Source organism: Chanos chanos, chromosome 15 (genome assembly GCF_902362185.1).
Source record: "Chanos chanos chromosome 15, fChaCha1.1, whole genome shotgun sequence".
NCBI classification, from domain to species: Eukaryota; Metazoa; Chordata; class Actinopteri; order Gonorynchiformes; family Chanidae; genus Chanos; species Chanos chanos.
In genome coordinates, this window is record NC_044509.1 from 6,572,440 (window position 1) to 6,592,681 (window position 20,242).

Consider the following 20,242-nt stretch of genomic DNA (forward strand, 5'->3'; position numbering starts at 1 on the left):
AAAGTGTTATGAATGAAAATCTTACCACATACATACAGTAGCTAGTGTTGCAATGTGTTCAGTCATTTTATTCAATACATTCCCTGCATGAACATGTTTTTTTTGTTTGTTTGTTTGTTATTTAAATAAATAAATAAATAATTATACAAACACTTGAACGGTGTGAGACCCAATTATTTTGAGTGTTATAAGTGTTCTCAACACCAAGGCTTTGTATCCCACAGTAACGCGATTTGTCCTGCTTGGGAGTTCAAAGAAAACTGGGAGAAAAAAAAAAAATCCTGGTAAAATCCATTCTTGACATACTGCATTTCACTATATATAGTTTTTTTTGTTTGTTTTGTTCGTTTTTTTTTAGGACCTTCAACAAGGTAATTCCATGAACTGAGCAAAGTATCACCTACGCATATCTCGAACAGATATTCAAGGTGACAGTTAGTTTTATTTAAAAAAAAAAAAAACCCTTTGCAACCTTTGCAAGAAGTAAAGCACAGACCAACAGCCTTGAGTGTCTTTTGTTTGTTTGTTTGTTTGTTTGTTTTGTGGCTAAGACGTAGCCATGAAACACTGATCCTGAAACTCTTCATGATCAACCTCGTTCTGCTGCTGCTGTACAATGTTACACTTCAACCATTCCATTCGTGATTGCCAGCATTCCGCGCAGTCTTCAGAAAGCTGGGACCAAAGCCTGAAGGGTTTTGCATCCCTACTCCCTTAGAAAGTCGACACTCAGAGTTCTGAACGTCCGTATGACGACGCGGCCCCGGAGGTCTTCCTCTCTTCAGTGTGTCATCAGGCAAACTGCTAGTATTTCACTTTTCCCGGAACTTGTACATTCACGCCACTGTAATCCACCATGTACATAGGCCATTGCTGAATGGGGAGAGAAGAGAAAATTGTAGTAAGTTCAGGGGGAATCAGTAATGAACTCACCATTCAGGCTTTTAATGGCAGTATCAACACAAACTGCTCACTGCCTATTGTGTCGTATGATTCAGAAAAATAAAAATGAATGGGGAGGAATAACATTGAAAGCCATTTCACGGCTGCTGATGTTGTTATTGCTCTCACCACGTACCATCACGGGAATCTGACCAGAGGACACCCCAGAATCCGCCGCAGGGGTCGTGGACGACTGGCCGCTGTCGAGCACTCGCTTGCGTTTACGTCGATTGGTGGACACTTCTTTCCCTTCTGGATCCCAGAACGAATATAAAGAGTCATTCAATTTCCAATTAACGAAGAAAAGGTTTGTTAATTAAAGTAAATAAATAAATAAATAAAAACTCACCAGTATTACAAGGCTGGGGACAAATTTCTGCAAATGGTCTAAACGGGAAAAGAAAACACCTTTGAGTATTCGTTGACAAACATAACAATTGTACAATTAACCTTATGTAATGTTCCTTAATTTGATTCAGTGCATTTATAATCATTATAAATCATGAGTATAAGCTTGTGATTATAATTAAAGGAAGGTGTCATGAGACTCACACAGAGAATATTCTCTGAAATTCTGAATATCCATTTTAAGAGTGGAGGTTGTACCATATGAGCTCAGGTGCTCCTAAATTCAATTTAACCAAATGAACTGTTAGTAAGTCATACTGAGGCTCATGGGAGATTAATACTGAATGCAAATAGGAACAGGACTCACTGCAGAGGGCTTTTAATTTTGAAGGTGATTTCGTCTCGCGCCTGAAGGATTTTCTCTAGACGAACAATGTCGTACGTGTTCGGATTCCGAAACGGGATGTCCTCCGGAAGCCCGCAAACCTCTACGGAGTCCGGACTGGCCCGGATAAGCTTGTACGGAACGAGAACGGACCGGTCCAAGCCGAGAGCTTCTCCTGGGTATGGGGGAAGAGCGTATGAAACCACGCTGTCACGCAGGATTATCAAACATGAAAATCTTCCACTGAAGATAGTGGAAATGTCGACTGACCGTATTTCTTATTGAACAGCTCTTTCACTTGTTCCCGTAGAATGACTTTTTCTCCCATACGACTGACTTCCTCTTCATCTGTGACCCAAAAGAAAACCATAAGGTCAAGTTCTATACGGAGTCTCTTAACTGTTTACACTGATACAATATACAATGCACACATGAAAAAAAACCTAATCTTGATGCTGCACTTCAGAGAACTGTGGTTACAGGGCTGAGCAGTATAACTGATCGACGTTTCATCCTAAGACAGGGATTTTACTCTATACTGATAACACATTCACTTGCAGGAAAGAAAAGATATTTTTTCTCATTTATAAACGTAGTGTACCACATCAGTTGTATTGCTGGTGTATACAATGTTTCTACTTCCATTCAGTTCAATGAACCAAACTGCTTTTTTTTTGGAAAACCAGCCAGGCGACGGATTAAAGGATTGAAAAAAAAAAACAATATCTGGATAAACCCTTATGCAAATACATACTCTTTGTACCGGAAAGAACAGAGAGATCATGGGCAGAGGAAGCATAGGCCAAAGCCCCCACACCACATCCATAACCCAGCAAGCATCAAAAATTACTTCCAAATGATATTTCTCCTCCTTCCTGCGGATGTGGTTCAATGTGACCAAAAACATTTCAACTCAAAATATTCCTTGACATGAATTTTTAACTGTCCTACCACACAGTTCTATGGCATCCCACAAAGACTGAACTTAATGTTTAAATTTAGCATTTAACTATATTCTATTTTCTAACAAGGAGCATTAATAACAATGAGACTAACTTGACTAAAGGTATTACTCTTAATAAATATTTTCATGAGCTCCATTAAAAGTAAATTGTAGAGGTTTTTAGATAATGATTACCCAAGTCTATGACCAAATGCAGGTTCCATTGTTCACATGTCTTACATTGTCCAGTGGGCACCTCTTTATCTTTGCAGAGAAAAGAGTCAGAGAAACAGAAAATCCATAAAAACAAACCCTTACCGCTAATTGACGCATAAGCTTTCTTCAGTAATGTGATTCGTCGCGGTGCTGATGAGAGAGAAAATGTAGAAATGTTAATTAGGTCAAATGAATTGCCATGCTGATTACTGTACTAGATTGCCTTCAGCTATATTAAAAGTTTTCTTTGATTACAGACTAATTAAGCTAAATCAATAAGATTTATTTAAAGAGTTAGGTTTTGCCTATTCAACGGCAAAGTGAAAAAATGATGTTCGAGGTTTACCTGGTTTGGGTATGAGCCCTTGGAAAGGTCTGCAGAAAGAACACATGGGGAAAAAAACCATATATATATATATTTTTTTTTTTTCTTTAATTTCATTAAACTTTACATCGTACATTAACTGGATTTGGAGGCAATGTTGAGTTTCTTTGCTTCTTTATTTTCCAGAGTGCCTTTATGGAAAGATGTCTTTGTGGTTTACATGTACATCCTTAGACTTCAGAATAGGGCTTTTTGCCCAATCTGAGAAATGTGTATAACATGCCTCCCAAAAGAAACAACACTTAGGAATCCATATCAAGCAAAAGCTCAAACAGCACAATCTATATAGCATGCCCTGACAGGTGCATCATAACATGAGCATTGTCTACACAACAAAACCCGGGTAACTACATCTTCAAAGTCACTGCTGTACTGCAAAGGCCCATTCTCATCGACGGTTAGGTTTCCCACATGGCGACAAAGTGTATTCTACAGTTCTAGTCAGGGGTATCCTGCAGACATGTCTTACAATGCTAGCCAGCGGTACGCTGCTGAATACATACCTAGTGATAGTGAATCGGATCTTGTCGGCAACAGCCAGAATCCTTTCAAGGTTCTGCGAGCCAAAGGTGCAGGGTTTCCTGAATGGGATGCCAGGGGGTAAGCCCTCAATAATCACAGATCCGGGGTTACTCTTGATCCTCTTATAAGGCACTTGGACAGGATACTTAATGCCAAGTGCTTCCCCGTACTTCCTATTGAAAAGGTCCTGGACCTGTTCCCTCAACGCGTTGGCCAAGTCAATTCTAGACAGCTTAGCCTCTAGGCTATCTGTAAACAACAACAACAACAACAAGAGCGTAACTTGACTGTGAGACTCAGTGCTTCTCTTAGTGTTTGTCATAAAGGTTTTCTAAAATGCATTGATTTTCCTGTAGTATAGAATAGCATATAACCATACAACGTCTATTAGAGTTTGCATATACTCCAAGTTTATTTTATTGCACAATTATGATTTTACAAGTCTTAGAGGTGATAAGTTCATAAGTTGGCCAACTGCCTACCTGAGAAACCAGGTCTTTTAGAAGCAGGACCTGGGTCTTCTGCCAAACTGTCTTTGGACTCAGCGTCTCCTGAACATTACCAAATTCAGGGCAAGGTCAAATTAAATTGAGGAATTCATTACAAAATGGGTTGATCATGCACTCTTGACATAGTTACAGATAATAATAGAACATTTATTATGGCGATACTGCAATCTGCGTGCAATTTTTGTTTCTCCCATCATAGTCGAGCACGGACTGAACCGCGTGACACTTCCTGTAATTACCTAGTCGCTTGGACGCATGTTCAGAGTTTCTCAATTTCATCTAACAAAGTTTGTGTAACCAAATTTTATGTACCTTGGTGTAATGACAACAACTTCTTATTAAAAGGTGATTCTTTAAACAACTGTCTTAGAATCGATTGTATTAGCATTAGCACATACAATCATTTCTTCAAAGTGTAGAACACATGCATCGGGCAGCCGTATAATTGTAGGAGCACTGATATGTAGTCAACATAAATGTTGCTTTGCCAGAACTGTTCAAAGAGTAAAGGACATTAGCTTGCTTGGTGACCAGCCAGGGTCATGTTCAAACTCTGGACCAAGCCAGTCGTAGTGTTGCCAAACAAGGACATCAAACATTGAATACGTCAGTTGGTTCCTATTGTACACTGAGAGATCTGCGGATTGCTTCATATAAAAGTAGTGGACATAATTGGACAACCAAAGTAGGACATTACTTTATGAGGATACTGGTTTGCTTTTATTCCTCCTGCAAGTTTCTGAGCTGTCAAATGACAAAATCTGTTCGATGACAAAGTATAGTAGTGATGGTCAGCGATGGCGGAATCATCGGATGATGAGAGACTTTAAGCCGCTGCAACCGGCAGGGAATTTAGCGTCGAAAATTTGTGTCAAATTCGGTTAATTACCTGGATCACAGGGTGGCAGGGGATGAGATTCGTGTTTGACCGCTTCTGTTAACAGCTCCGGCCTGTGGAGAAAAAAATATCAGAATCATTTTTAGACGTCCCTACATCAATGAATGACTGGACTTTGTGATTTGGGGAATGGACTTTATGACCCATATGTCATCAACGTTGTTGCTGTGTTGACACGAAATGGCTGTTTGCGTGCAAATCAAGAGCCGAAGTCTATCCTTACAATACATATTAGAGGTGTAACAGATCTGTACCGAAACCCAGAACCGCGGTTCTGTAGTCCTTCGTTCAATTGAAAGTACGTGCATTAAACCACGGATTTTTTTTCACCTCGTCTCTTGTAAGTGAAGATTTTTTCCCACTGGAACGTCATGCCAAATCACAGGGGGCACGTATCTTTGGTAAGGGCGAATATTCCACACAGTTTGTAATTTCTATTATTAAGAATAACGTTAATCATAATTTGAAACCAGTGCGCCTTTTTTTTTATTTTCATTTCTCACTGCGACATAATATATGCACCGTGCTTAGCGGCGCACGTACGTACGCTGTAATTGAGTGGACGATTACAAGGGCTTTAATAACAATGTCCACTGAGTAATCATTTTAAATAACAACAAAACACAGGGTGTCATTTCTCAGGCCGCAAATAATAAAATAATTATACCGGAATATACGATTCCATACAAATGAATGAAGTTGATCTAATCTCTAGGACTCTAAGTGGGAACCTGATTTTCTTAAATTGAAATAGCCATGCAGTGATCTGAAAAAGGACCGACTCCCCAAACTGAGGGCCTGCCTCATTCAAATTTGTGTATGCTTTAATTAAAAAGAAAGAAAAAGTTCTTAGTTGGTTCAATTTTCTTTCAAGCCATACCATGATGCAAACCGAACTATGGCCCAGAAAAAACCAAGGTCCAAAGCGATCCATGAATAGAGTTATACCTTTACTGCATATGTATTGCCTCACCTTTTAATGACAAACTGGATCTGGTCACTGACAGCAAGTATCTTTCGCAGTTTGGCTGCCCCAAAACAGTTTGGTCTTCGGAAAGCCATGCCTTCCGGCAACCCTGTGACATACAGGTCCTCTGGGTACATCTGGAACTTGGCGTATGGCACCTTAGCAGGCTCTGACAGGCCAAGAGCCTCAGCTGTTGTCCAGAGAAAGAGAGACAGTAATACATATATATTTGTGTATGTGTGTGTGTGTGTGTGTGTGTGTATGTATGTATACGTGTGTGTGTTTATGTGTGTGTGTGTGTATGTGTGTGTGTGTGTGTGTGTGTGTGTGTATGTATACGTGTGTGTGTGTGTGTGTGTGTGTGTGTGTATGTATGTATACGCGTGTGTGTGTGTGTGTGTGCCAACAGATGGATAGAAAAAGAGTGGATGAATAAATTCATGTAACCTACTGTATTTACTGGTAAACAGATTTTCCACTTGTTTTCGCAGCTGAAGAATCATTTCTCCGATGTCTTCTGAAAAAAAGGTTCCCAAATGACATGAAATGTCCAAACAATTTAAGGTAAAAAAAAATTGGAACGGGCGGGTAGAAAAATGATTTACCTTCAACAGCTCTTTTGAGGCCCTGGGGTGTAGATTTCTGTGATAAGGCTTCAACTGCAAGACACGGTCATAAATCAATTTCAGGATTTTTTTTTCCCCAGACGTGACATATCATTGGCTTAGAAGCAGCGGGTATCCAGTTCACACAAAGCAAATGACTACTCTAAACACTCTAGTTGAAATGTTAAGACTTTTGATTGATACTTCCACTTACCTGCAGTGTACTCCTGAGCTCATTTGTGTCACGCAGACTTTAACATAACATATCCAACGTCATTAATCAATATTTCAAAAAAAAAACAAAAAAAAATGGGAGTTAATATGAACACTTTGAAAATATCGGTTCTGCCCTTTCCTTCCCTCCTCACACAACCAGATCACTCAAGTTTTTAAATACCCTTGGAGTCATATTGTCGTTCTCAGACTGTTCACCACAATTTGATTAGTATCACGTTTCAGAATGGTTTATGTTTATATAAGAGAGAGGCAGTGAAGTGTTCTTATTAACCCAAATTATCAACGTTGAATGTTCAGGGCCAAGATCTGGATCTCTGGGTTGGGATCAGTTTGCTAACATTGAGACGCGGGGAAAATATCGTTGGAGACTCTACGCAAACACGGTAAAGACACACCAGGGATGGTAAGCTATGTTATATAACAGACAGGGACATTTACACAGGGTTTGGGCTGTATCTCTGGAGTTGAAATATACATCTTCAGTCAAACCTGGCATAACGACCATTTGACTCCAAAAAAAAAAAAACAAGAAAAAAAGACTGCCCTGGGAAGCTTTGTTCCATCCATAATAATAATAATAATAATAATAATAATAATAATAATAATAAACACAATGGCCTTTGCCTATTTTAAAACAAGTGGCACAAACTGTTCATTCCTTACAGGGTGTGGGTAATTGTTAAAAAACTAACGACATTCAGATGTGCAGATGTCTGTGTTTGCAGTTATAATGTTAGAGCTGTAAAAGTTGAGAGGAGAAAAACGCTCACGATTCTGACCCAGCTTCTTCAGAGCAAAACCTACTTTTACAAGAGTCCGATCTACACAACAGGCTTGACTGCAAGACTCGAGTTTTAACAGAGGATCCGAACCGTACAGCACCTCGGCTTCTTTAAAGGCATACCGTTACCGTCCAACGCATTTCAGCTCAGCATAACTGAGTCATTAAGACCAGAAGTTAAGACAACTGTTTAAGCTTGCTCAATGAATTAAGAAAGCGATTTTTTATTTTTTTCTGGAGACTGACTGGGGAATATAATTCCTTGAGCGGCCAGACACTGCCTTTTCAGAGGAGGAGGTGTGTGGGTTTTGACTAGTCTTACCCTACTGCGAACAGCTGTTTTCATTCCAAACTTGCCTGATAATCTTTCGGACAAAAACGCTTAACAGGCTCGGTCACTGTGAGTAAATGATACCGTTAAGAGTTGTAAATGGCATTCGACAGCAAATTACTGACTACAGGCTAAAGAGGTCGGTTGGAATGACAACAGTACACGTAGGGTTGAAGGACCAAGAGAGTGGGCAGAACGGGGCGGGGGGGGGGTGACAGGTCAGTGGCAGCTGAGGGACAAAGAGAGGGTTGTGAAGTAACCGTTGACAAATATCCTTTGTTCAAATTGGGAAAAAAAAAAAAATCTACCTCCCTAAACAGAGGGGCAAAGGGAGCTGAGTTGAAGAAAACCCTTCAGATGGCGCTGTGTCCTGGCCTTGGCGTCAAGACGACAAGGCTGCAGTTACCTGGAAGGGTCTCCAGGGAGCGCCGGAGGTCAGGGGTCGCGGGGTCAGCCAGAGGCTCGCTCGGTTCCTCGGCCGATAAGTTGGCATCTGAGAGGGGAGAGAGCCAGGCAAAGATACAGAGATAAAGGGGGCTGATTATCCCGAAGTAGGGTATCGTTAACACTCCGGCGCCCATTAACTGTGTTTAAGCACGCCGTTCTGTTCATTTGCGACACCTTAATATGCCTTCTTATAAATGAGAGCGTCTTGCGCTGCCGAGAGCATGACTAATCCCGAAGGGAATGAAAGTTAATTTGTAACACCACTTTTAAAAGGGCAGAAGTTAAAAGCAAATGCTTCCAAATCACAAGGCCATGGCTCCATGCCATTCAACAGAAATCTTCTCTCAAGGAGAAACACACAGAGGCACCGCCTGGCTTTTTTTGCTCATACGCCACATCACAACAGTCCTAAGATCTTAAGAGATACGTCGGGCGCGCGTACATAAAAACAGCTCGCTAAGTCGAGCAAAAATCTCTTCTGCACGGTACTTATCGACGAGAAATGTGAAACACTGGTGAACATGCACACAGAGCTATAAACCGATTTAATGAACTAATTATCATTGCATGCTGCATGCAGGGACAGAGAACCGTGAGAACCTACCTGGAACAGTCACCTGAATTATTTCACCATCTGGGGGCTCAGTTTTGATCTTTTTTAAGGGTACGCAATCTCCCGACGGCCCTGCAAAGGTAATTATAACCTTCAAACCACAGTTTTCCACTAAAAACACAACTCCCCAACACTGACATTTAGAATACTTAAAAAAAAACATTAGGAGACTCTTTCTAAAGATTTGAATGACTGTGAGCATTTCTGTCGGAGAAACTGATTACAGCATCAACCTACCTGCTTCACAATCCACCAGAGGACTCACACAGGCACTTGTGGACCTTAAAAATGACAAAAGTCACTGTCAGTTTTTACAGTAGAAGAGAAATGAACATACTGTTAAGTGGCTGGGCTGGTATGAGTGCATTGCCCAGGATGTATAGTGATGTACCTGCTGCTATGGGTGTTGCTGACCAGGTCCAAGGCGGAGCTTTGAATTCTCAGGTTGTCAGGGAAGCTGTCGTCAGGGGTGGAGCCTTCAGGCTTTCCCTCCTCCTTAACTACTTTACCAGCAGCTTAGAAAACACATCAGGGCAGAACAGAAACGTAAAGAAAGTGAATGTCATTTTGAAAGTGTGCCTGCACTGCCCTATCAATTAGAAGTCAACTTCACATGTAAATTCAGCCAAACATTTGAGGGCACAAAAAAAAAAAAGATTTAGTTATTTTAATTCACAAGCACTGGCACAAACTCACAGAATTTCTACTTATAGTAGTAATTCAGTAGAAGTTATATTTACCCGTAAATATCCGCTCATCGAACATACTGTAAAAAAAAAAAAAAAGGAAATAAATAAATAAATAAAATAATGGAACATGATCAATGTGCACATTTTTTAAAAAAAAAAAAACATTGATCTAAATACAGAGAAATCATGAATCCTTCAGTAAATGCCTGACGACTAACAGCAAGATGCTTCTTCATTAAGCCAAATTATTGGCTCCAAGCAGTCTCACGCATGGCAGTGGTTACCACAGTCAGCAGGACGCATCACTTGGCATGTAGAGTACGGATCTGCCATATGGCAAAAACGGCTAGACATTTCCTTTCGCAAATGAATGAGCTCACATTTCCAATGACAAAAAACCTGAACACAGTAAGCACAAATGCTCATCTCTGATTCATTCCAGTTAGGAAAGAACTCAGCCCAAAAATAAATACACGTAATTGGTTGACTATGTGACTATGTGTGTGCACGTATGTGCGTGTGTGCATATCTATATCCATCTATCTATCTGTATGCATGTAAGTATGTATGAATGTATGTATATGTACGTGTATACAGATATGTGTGTGTGTGTGTGTGTGTGTGTATATAGGCGTGTAAGTATGTATGAATGTATGTATATATAGACAACTCTGTAGTCAAAAACGTTTATTGTCCATTAGCCTAAATAAGGGATTTGTGGCGGTACTGAAAGGAGTTGGTGAGATTGCCATGGAAACATGAGTGTCAAACTAATTCATTCTTTTTATACATATCTTAACAAATAAATCTCAAAGGGGCATGCGAGGAAAATCATTTGGGTTGAAGGGGGTTCAGATGACAAAAAAGGTTAGAAATTCTTGGTCAAGAAGGAAACCACAGACCTTTCTAACAGTGTTTTACTGAAGACAGCAAAAAGAAAAAAAGAAAAAAAAAGCATCTTACCGCTTGATTACAAAGCGAACCCCGTGCCGTTCTTCCAGGATGCGTTTGAGTTTGGGCACGCCATAAGTGCACGGCCTCTTGAAGGGAATCTTGTCTGGTATTCCGATAATTTCTACAGCCTCTGGATCACAGGCAATCTTCCGGTAGGGCACGGGAACCATGTGATCCAAGCCCAGTGCCTCGGCTAAAATTAACATGTGTTTACAGTTATGATAATAATCTAATACAGCCAACAACTGTGAGCAATATTAGAGATGACGCTTTAGCACCGAGCAGTATGACGCAAAAGAAAATACAACACGATGTTGGATTCTGGACGCAAATTTACGGCGTTTGAAATCGAAAAACTGCTCTGATGTGGAAAAGAACACCAGCGTCTGTTTGGCAAAATCGAGCGATAAGCCGCAGCAACTGGTTTGACTAACCGTAGCGACTGTTGAAGAGGATCTGCACACATTCTCGCAGCGTGTTAATGTCCTCTGTTTCTCTAATAAACGAGTCCCATTTTTCTGTACAGAGCAAGAAAAAAAAAGAAAGGGGTGGGTGGACAACAACAACTGTGTATAAATCACTTCAACAGAGGAAATGGTTCGAGAAAACATCTGATAGGACATTTGACAAATATTGATAGGTTTCCTTTTTTTTTTTTTTTTTTTTTTCTCGTTACTTCATCTGTGCGCGAATAAGAAAAGACAATTAACACAGGTCTTGACTCTCGACAGTGACTGACGGTCTCCTGTCGATCTTTACAGAGGAACAGAAGTTGGGGACCCAGGAGGCCTGGCTAAACTCCCGTTCAACTGACTCTCCCCCCCCTCCAAAAAAAAAACAAAGCTGGGGTGAGCTCTTGGCCAGACAGTGTCGTTTTTTCCGCAGTCTCTCACCCACCTGATTTTTCATGCACTATGGAAAACAGAAGGCGCTTGGAGACGTGAATGCTGGGAGGGCTCTGGGTGAGGTCCCCTGCTAGTCCTATCCGTTCACCTGGAAGAGACACAGGCAAACGTCGCTAAAATGTCACAAAGAACTCTGTCTGACAGGGAGAATTATGACCACAAATCCACTCTGCTGGGTGTGGTAAGAGGGGGATGAGGGTGACGAACCGTTAAATGAATAATGGGTATTTACCCTCACACTATGTACATACTAAAAACAAACCAGTCTAGTAATGCTAATTTTACTAGCGAATGCTAAATGTGAATATGGATTTGTTATTTAAACTAGCAGCCAGTAGCTGCTAGAAAGTTTTTCACCAAAACTTTTAGGTGGCTATGATATGTGGTGATATGACTTGAAATATGACCATACAAAGGGTGTATCATGCGTTTCTCCATTCTCTGACAAACCTCTAAAAATGATTTAAGACTGGCAGTGCAGGGGTGCCGGATAGATTTGTGTAAAAATGAAGGTCACAGTTTAAAATTTCAAAATATGAATAGTTTAAACAATTAAGCTGATTAAGGTCAATACGAAGACTGAGAGTGCAACATTCATACAGTGTTTTTGTTGTTGCACTAATCAGAACAGAGGGTAAGAACTGTGACAGCTAAGATCGAAATGATTTAGCCAGGTGTAACTACGATTATAAGGACTGTAGTTAACAAGAAAAATGTGACCTGAATTCAATTCGAGCACTTTTACTGTGGCAAAAAGTTCATTTTCATTTTTCAAGTCCTTGAGATGGCACATTACAAAATTGTTTTTGTAGAAGAAGCACTTTAGAAACAAACACATTCAATGGCTAAGATGTCCACAGTCATATGTCACCCCATGGCCACCATTCCTACTTTTTCTCTCAAATTCTTGGGTCAAATTCTGACCAAATCAAAGCAGGTATGTACATTTATCTTGTATGATTGCCATTGATAAACTTCAATCTCAGTGAAGCACAAAAATACAAGAAACCTGGGATAAACGTTACTGCAGTAGTTTAGTATGTTATCTATGAACATTTAACAGTCTTTCCATCACTGTGTGTAGAAGACAAGTCAATACCTCAAGTCAACAGATTAAACTGTGAACTTAAAGGTTGTTTTGTATAAAAAAAAGAGAGAAGTCATGCATTGCAATACAGTTAAAAGATCTTTTGATGGACTGATTGCAATGTTTGTGGATGTTTGCCACCTAAAATCAGGAGCTGCTACCACATTTCCAAACAGGTGTCAAACACCTGCTACCCTATAAACAAACATTTTGAGCTTTGCTGTTTTTATCAACACAAAATAATCCCCTACATTAAACATCACAAAAGAGCAAGCCAAGTCAACGAGTCAGCTTAGTGTATTGGCTGACCAGTGGCAGCAATCAGACACCCTCTGAAAGGTAGGACCAAATTTGTGCCACCACTGAAAGTGACTATGCAAACATGTCCCAAAATTAAACCCAGATCAAAATAACCTTTTTGTTGTTCTAAACAAACAGGGGCTGGGAGCTGTCTGGCATTTGCATTGACTGTCGGGGGGTGGGGGAGACACTCTCTCACCGTTGTCGGCACAGTCTTTGGCAGGTGTCCCTTTCTCGTCGGCCGATGCCCACATGCCCAGGCGGTCTTTTTCGACGCTGTGTAGCGAAGAGGGCTTCAGGTCCAGCTTACTGTCTGGGTGTGGCTGAGAGGACATTGGCATTCCATACAGGAAATTCGAAAGCACGGAGTTGCTGGCAGATACATCCTGTCCCAGAGGTTTGACTGAGGCGTGGTTGCTTACGTTCTTGGTGCCTGAGGACTGATGGTTGATGTCTGGGCAGGATTTGGCGTCTCGACTAGGCTCTTCTGATGGTCTATGAATAGGCAAACAGGAAATTATACCACTCAAGCCACAGAAAAAAAATGATCTTCAACACAGGAGCTATTCTGATTCTATTGTGGTCAAATATAAACTGTTTTTTCTTCCAAATATAATCCATTCTGCTTGAACGAAAGCATATAAGCCCATGATGGAGAAATTTGAATTTTGCCCATTCAGACCTTTTGACCGTGAAGCGGATGCGGTTGCTCTGCTCCAGGATCTTCATTAAGGTTTTGGTGTCGTACTCTGAAGGCTTCCTAAAGTTTATCCCATCAGGCAAGCCATGGACGACCACAGAGCCGGGGTCCTTCTGTATCCACTCATAAGGCACGGGGACCCGGCTGCCCTTCCCAACAGCCTCACCTGAAACACACCAGCAGAGTCTCAAACATTACAACACAAGCCTCTCTCAGACTGGCATGTCATTGTGATGCACTAAGTAGCATAAGAAACAACAGTAAGAGATGTCAACTGAACTATCAGTCAGGTGAATGACAGAAAAAAGTAAACAAGCAGAAACGGTGCTCGTAAAATTAGAACAACACATTTTTTTTTTTCTTTTTCACAACATGGAAGTTCTTACTGTAAAGCACACTAAAAACTTCCTCCACCATCTTCCTCAACACAAAGATGTTGGAGTGGGTTTCTGTTAAGGCTCTGTGTTTCCCTTGACCGCTGTCTTTTCCAATCCTGCTTGATTCTCCGTCCGAGACTTTGGCGTGGGGATTCACTGACGTTAACGCTTGCAGACAGGGCACTCCTGTGGAGGACACATCAATCAATAACACGAAGCAGCGCCAACGTTCTTCAGTCTTGTCGTGTTCCCTTTATTCTGCCGCGTTGCTTCACTCGGGTATATTCATTCTGCCGAAAAAGCCGATATTTCTACAGACTACAGACAAATTGTTCTGTAAAGTGCTGTCAAAGCATTTGACAAGTTAAGGCCAATGGCATTCATTGAAATGTCCTGGTGGAGCTTTTGACTGTCTTTATCTTTGTTTTTTTTTTTTTATTTTATGTTTTACACACACACACACACACACACACACAAATACACACGCGCAAAGAGAGGACTCACGGCAAAACTTGTGGAAATCTGTCTGTATCTCTTTTCTGGAGTTTAGGAAGACCCTTCCCTTTTCTGTTCCCACAGCAATCACGCTGTCCTCGTGCACTGTGACGCAAGCCACCTCAGCATTCAGCTTAGACATCGCTGTACACTGAGAAACAGATAAGTCTCTAGGTTAGTGACTCACACACATGATTCTGAGCACAATGTCTAGAAAATAACCATTCAACACACCCCTCTACATAGGTCACAAACATCTGCCACCCAAAGAACAACCAATATTTACCAGAAACAGTTTTTGGCCTGCAGTAGAAATGTCCATACTATCTGCTTTGGTTAATATTAAGAGGCGGATTATGGTCTTTTTAGGTTTTCCAACATTTAAACCAATGCTCAAAGCCAACCTCATTAAATCCATGAATAAACCGATTTTACGAGCTATGAAGTAGTAACAGCTCCTTAGTTACATTTTTCAGTGTAATGAATACATCTCTCTAGCTAACACCGGCGGTGGGAAGGCTTACCACGGAGTCCAGCGCTGACACCAGACTCGTCAGGATCTCCTGCCTGGCCGAGACCTGCGGAACCCGGAGCTCCGCTCTGGGATTCGTCCTCATCCCGTCACATCCCAACTTCCGCATCTGTGCCATTCCTAGAAAAAAGTGCAGGAAGTAACATTATAAGAAAAGCTTTCAGATACACAGCCACAACCAAGGAAAATACACGATAGTTCGCTGTGTGAGGGTGATTCTAGATGCTTGGTTGCTGTGGATGAGTAGGCCTAATACAGCACCGAGGCTGGACTTGTCTGCAGAAGATAATCAAACGGCAGCGTTCAGAGGCCACCTCAGGTAATACTTCCTCAAGTGGACAACACAGTGCTTAAAAGACTCTACGGCCTTCTTGAGAAATGAATAAGATAAGTAGTGACCTAGAGATGGTCAACAGCTCTTTCACAAGAGAAGAAGCAAAGGGGAAAAAAATTATAGGAACATTGAAGAAAACGCGGGTGTTGCAGCTTTGCAGTTCACAAAAGAAAGCTTGCCTACTTCAGCTTATACTGAAGACTCTTTCCCCTATGATTCCAATGATTTCCCATATTAGAGTAGAATTTTTTTTTTTTAATTTCATTTGTATTATCAGAAATGGATTCTATAAAATTGAACATAAGATAATTGTTGTACGATGTTACCATATCTTCTTTCTTTCTACTTCTAAAAATTTGTGGTTCTGAACATTGTCTGAGATGAGTAGAGTTTCAATAGATGTATTTAAGGAGTGGAGAAGAACCATAAGAGGCTTTAGGAGTAACGGTAATATCCTCTTCCATGCAGTATGCTAATACATCAAAATCCGTCACACACATGCGAAAGTAGCTAATTACGATAAGCTTATGTCAACCAATTAAAGCTGCCACAGATTATTGCTTTAAAACCCTTCATCTTTAATTTGTTCTCCTTGGAAGCAACACAGCAGCTAGAAACATCATACCTTCAAACTGAACCACAAAACAACTTCTCCTTTTTTAACCCCCTTTAACTCAAATCTCTCTCTCTCTCTCTCTCTCTCTCTCTCTTTCGCTTTCTCTCTCATCCACGCTGTCTGAGATTTCCTCTAAGTAAAAGGATCTCTTACACCGCCAAATCTGCTTAACAGAGGGACGGTTTCTCTTAAAACAGGGACTTGAACGAAAGCCAAAACTGACTGTTTTTAAAGACGTAGATCTATAAACGGCAGGAAGAGAAGAGAGGGCAAAAATCGCAATCCTAATTCCGAGCCCGGCGTTCTCATGGCAACCACAATCCGTCTCCTTGGAAACTAATCTCGAGGCATGTGAACAATGCAGCTCTGGCCTTTAATCTCTCCAGACACTGGGAGCCATTATCCTAGCCTCCAGGCAAGCCAAAACCACAGACTCCACAGCGAGAGCAAAGAAAAGCCCCCAGCTCAAGCATTACTTGTCTGAATCTATTTCTCCAGCACATGGGCTAAAGCAAAGATCCAAATGCTTCATTAGTAGCTCTGAGATGGAAGGATGGAAGGATGGAAGGGGGGGGGGTAGTTGTATTTTGAGTTGTACCTTATTGGATTTTTTTTTTTTTTTTTTTTGTGCATGTGCTTCACCTGAATCATATCAAACGCTTTAATGAAAAATTTAAGGAAACGATGTCAATCTGAACTTGTCACAAACAGTCGATCAATATTAAGAGGTGGTACTATGGGTGCTAATGACCATCATGTGTAATGGTTGTTAATGCCTGCAGTACGGTCATTCCACGTTCAGCTGATCACAGTGAATGATGTTCAGTTGGGTTTGGCTGAATAAGGCTTGAAAAGCATGAAAATCTTTCGAAATGAAGCTTAAAATTATACCACAAATATTACTTCACTGGATTATATTAGTACTTGCATTATTCATGATTGCAGAATGTGTCACTTTCTATTTCTGTTAAAAATTATGATGTGAGGGTTAATATGCCTGTCAATTAGACCATAAAAGTTTGACTATGCTACATAACTGTAAGCAACAAACATGAACCTGAAAAGGTGCAGGAATTTTAATCTGTTCAACTGTTCCATTTTTGGATACCGATCCTGGTCCAATTCTACCGCGTAATCTGCCTTTACTATGATATTACATGGGGCACAAATGGTTGAAAAGTAGGTGTTAACAGCCAAATTCCAAAATCAGTAGTTTCAATGTTACGATAAACTCATTTAGGTCAGCCAACAAAATAGAAACAGAATGAATAAAATTTGGCCAGTTACATTCAAACTTGCAAGGCAGACTGCAGGGCAACACATTTAAGCAACTTAATTGTCAACTGCATGATTCAAAACAAAACAAAACAAAACAAAACAAATCCCTAAAAAGGAAACTGCCTCTCTTGAACAATCTGTTTACAAGAAAACACTTACTGTGCTACTGATTCTTTAAAAGAAAAGAACTTGTCAAGGAGAATCTGCCTCCAGTCACAATGTTTTACAACAGTTTATTTATTCTCAAACTCTCTTCTCAGTACAGTGTAAAAAAGAACAGTCCCAGGAGAAAACGATTACCACAAGAAATAACATCAGCCAAGTCTCAAACACGCCTCTATTTTATGAGTCAAAATACTGTTCAAGCTGACATGCTTAAGTGCTCAGACTAATGGTTTCCACATCGTTTGGAGTTTCCCTGGCATAAAGCTCTGTTATTTAGCTAATTCGTGCTATTTGAGATTCCCAGACCTGGTGGGGGCATACTGTAGTTGATCCTGACTTGGTGAATAATTGCCCACATAGGCCTAGTGCTTAGAGATATTACAATGATCTCAAAGAGGGTATCATGGTTTGCTGAGTGGTTTTGCTCTAAGAGGCTTGAGGCTCTCTCACTACCATTGAAACACAATACTTTACTAATACCCTTTAACGACAGATTGCAGTCTCAGATCCTTTGAACAACACAACTGTATATAACCTAAATCGTTAAGCTCAATGCTGATCAGTGGCTTTTAATTGGCCTTAACTCCTTGTACTCCTCATATTACCCCACAGGTTACATAAACACTAGTTGCTGCTGAATACTCTAGATAAACTACAAGTAAAAACACACCACAATGGACTCTATCAGAGCAAACACGACAGGGGGAAAATGATGAAAGGAGTTTCACTCTTTTAAATTTGATGATCCTGTTCTGTCATTTCTGAAGATTGATCTTGAAAGCAATTTGTCTTGTAAGCACTTTTTGCTTACAAATCTATTTTAGACCTTGCGTTGCAATTATGATACAATCAAAGTTAAGGAGCTATTATTGTTGATCGATGTATTAGCTTGTTATGGTATTGTGGAACAGATATAACAACGTATGCACTCTGCAAAATATCTGCAACATTGCCAAATGCAAGAATACATCAATGACGTCTGTTCCTCCGAATTAATGCCATTTTCAGACATTAAGTTTGCGAATCTACTTCATCTGACGAAAAAAAAAATACCGAGTTGTTGATTATCCACCAAAACAATCATTTTACAGTGTCTCAAAAATGTTCATTTTAGTTTTAGTTTTGTCTGTTAGGTGTCCTTTTAATCCATTTCCTTTGGCTCCTTTAGTGGGGCTATGAAAATTGCCAAAGTGCCACTGTCATTATTTCCAATGTAGGACACATTAAAGAGTTCAGTTTCAAGCAGACACTTATGACTAGTTGGGGCGTTAACTCTCACGCTGTAAATTGTCCACACACACCGTAACTGCAGCGGACTCACAAAATCGTGCATTGCAATATGAACAATGAAATAAGAAGGATCTGTTCTTTCTTGAAAACTGTCCTCTCAAAAAAATTGCCGACAAATCAATGTAGGCTAACAATTAGCTAATAGTTACATAAATTGTTGCTAGGTTAATGTTAGCCCCTACAACCAATGATATGTGTATTTGACATTGTAAACATGACCTTCTGAGGTTGACAAACACGTCCTGTAATCTTGTGTATTAAGAGAAGAGGCGTTATTTCTTTTACGGCACAACAATGACCGGAACATTAGCTAGCCAGCAACCAATTCTTCCATATAACGTTATCCGAGCTAACTTGACAGAGACCAGTTAGGTTATAATTCTACAACTTGCTAGCACCATAATTGCGTTAGGTTTTCAACAGGGACAATGAGACAAATGGAGTGAACGCATGTTAAATTAGTCCAAAGAAATACACCTTGAGGCAGAAGGCTCATGTTACTACAACGGGCCATTCTATACAATGTACTCACAGAAACATGGACACAAGAAAAATCCATGGTACATAAAATATGTTAGCTAAGTAGCTAGCTTGCTAACCTTCCGAACATTCGCTAGCTATGATAGCAATCCTCCTCCCCCCAGAATTATAATCTGTAATTTCACTATTTGAATATCCTTAAAAGTCACGTGTTCTAGATAAATAAGAGACCATGTCCCATTATATGTTAATGAAATGAAAATTTGACCAAATCCTTACCAAAGTCACCGTTATAATTTCCTTATGCTGTCAATCCCGGAATACGTTTATTCTCCGTTTAATCCAATGGAAACTGTTAGGTGGAATTCCCATCTAAAGAAAAACTATGGCGAGTTCGAGAAATCTCCTAATCTGTAGCATGTCGTTTCGTTTGTTGATTATTTAGTTGTTTTCGGTCAGATTATTTGCTTCTATTTCCCCCTTTTCTTTCTGTTTTCTTTAACAGGGGAGTGTGTCCCCTTTCCCCTTTCTTTGTTCTGTAATCCAGTAAAATTGAAACTCATTCGCCTCCGCTAATCCCAGCCCAACTCAACAACAGCATCTATTGGCTGTAATTTACATATAGGATTAAAGAACCCCTGGAAAACCACGGGGGAAAACTTGCTTGTGATTTAACTTTGATAGCAACACGACAAATAAACGATACAATGACATTGTAGCAATTGTCATTCTAGATTTTTGGACTGAACTCTTACATATGGGCAATGTTTCAGAAGAATCTAGTTTCATCATTTCCAGTGTCGGTATTTAATACAGCTTGTTCGAAAACACTGTAAACAATTTTTATAGGGGTTTTACTAAAACATCCTAAACCTAATTTGAACCGTTGTCATTTTAAGAAAAGTACATAG

General features: G+C 40.2%; 1 protein-coding gene across 1 annotated transcript; it reads right to left on the reverse strand.

Moving 5' to 3' along the window:
- Positions 1 to 531: 531 nt before the first annotated feature.
- gtf2ird1 (GTF2I repeat domain containing 1) lies at positions 532 to 19,647 on the reverse strand. The gene is made up of 27 exons (XM_030792662.1): positions 19,611 to 19,647; positions 15,161 to 15,288; positions 14,646 to 14,787; positions 14,151 to 14,327; positions 13,747 to 13,930; positions 13,264 to 13,559; positions 11,670 to 11,765; positions 11,207 to 11,290; positions 10,782 to 10,965; positions 9,870 to 9,895; positions 9,521 to 9,644; positions 9,367 to 9,410; positions 9,121 to 9,201; positions 8,476 to 8,562; positions 6,721 to 6,774; positions 6,567 to 6,632; positions 6,122 to 6,305; positions 5,140 to 5,201; positions 4,224 to 4,292; positions 3,723 to 3,990; positions 3,181 to 3,209; positions 2,937 to 2,984; positions 1,946 to 2,023; positions 1,658 to 1,850; positions 1,292 to 1,329; positions 1,079 to 1,194; positions 532 to 873 (listed from the first exon to the last, which is right to left on the reverse strand). The coding sequence occupies exons 2-27, from the start codon at positions 15,284 to 15,286 to the stop codon at positions 805 to 807; spliced, it is 2,925 nt and encodes a 974-aa protein (XP_030648522.1). The 5' UTR covers positions 15,287 to 15,288; positions 19,611 to 19,647; the 3' UTR covers positions 532 to 804.
- Between the last annotated feature and the right edge of the window lie 595 nt (positions 19,648 to 20,242).

What these genes read in the sequence shown, in the direction of transcription:
- gtf2ird1 (XM_030792662.1), bottom strand. Translation starts at nt 15,286, where the DNA reads ATGGCACAGATGCGGAAGTTGGGATGTGACGGGATGAGGACGAATCCC. An exon ending in CAAAGACTGTGCCGACAACG is followed by an intron (nt 11,766 to 13,263) that starts GTGAGAGAGTGT and finishes TGTCTCTTCCAG; the next exon opens with GTGAACGGATAGGACTAGCA. An exon ending in TAAAAGACCTGGTTTCTCAG is followed by an intron (nt 3,991 to 4,223) that starts GTAGGCAGTTGG and finishes TGTTGTTTACAG; the next exon opens with ATAGCCTAGAGGCTAAGCTG.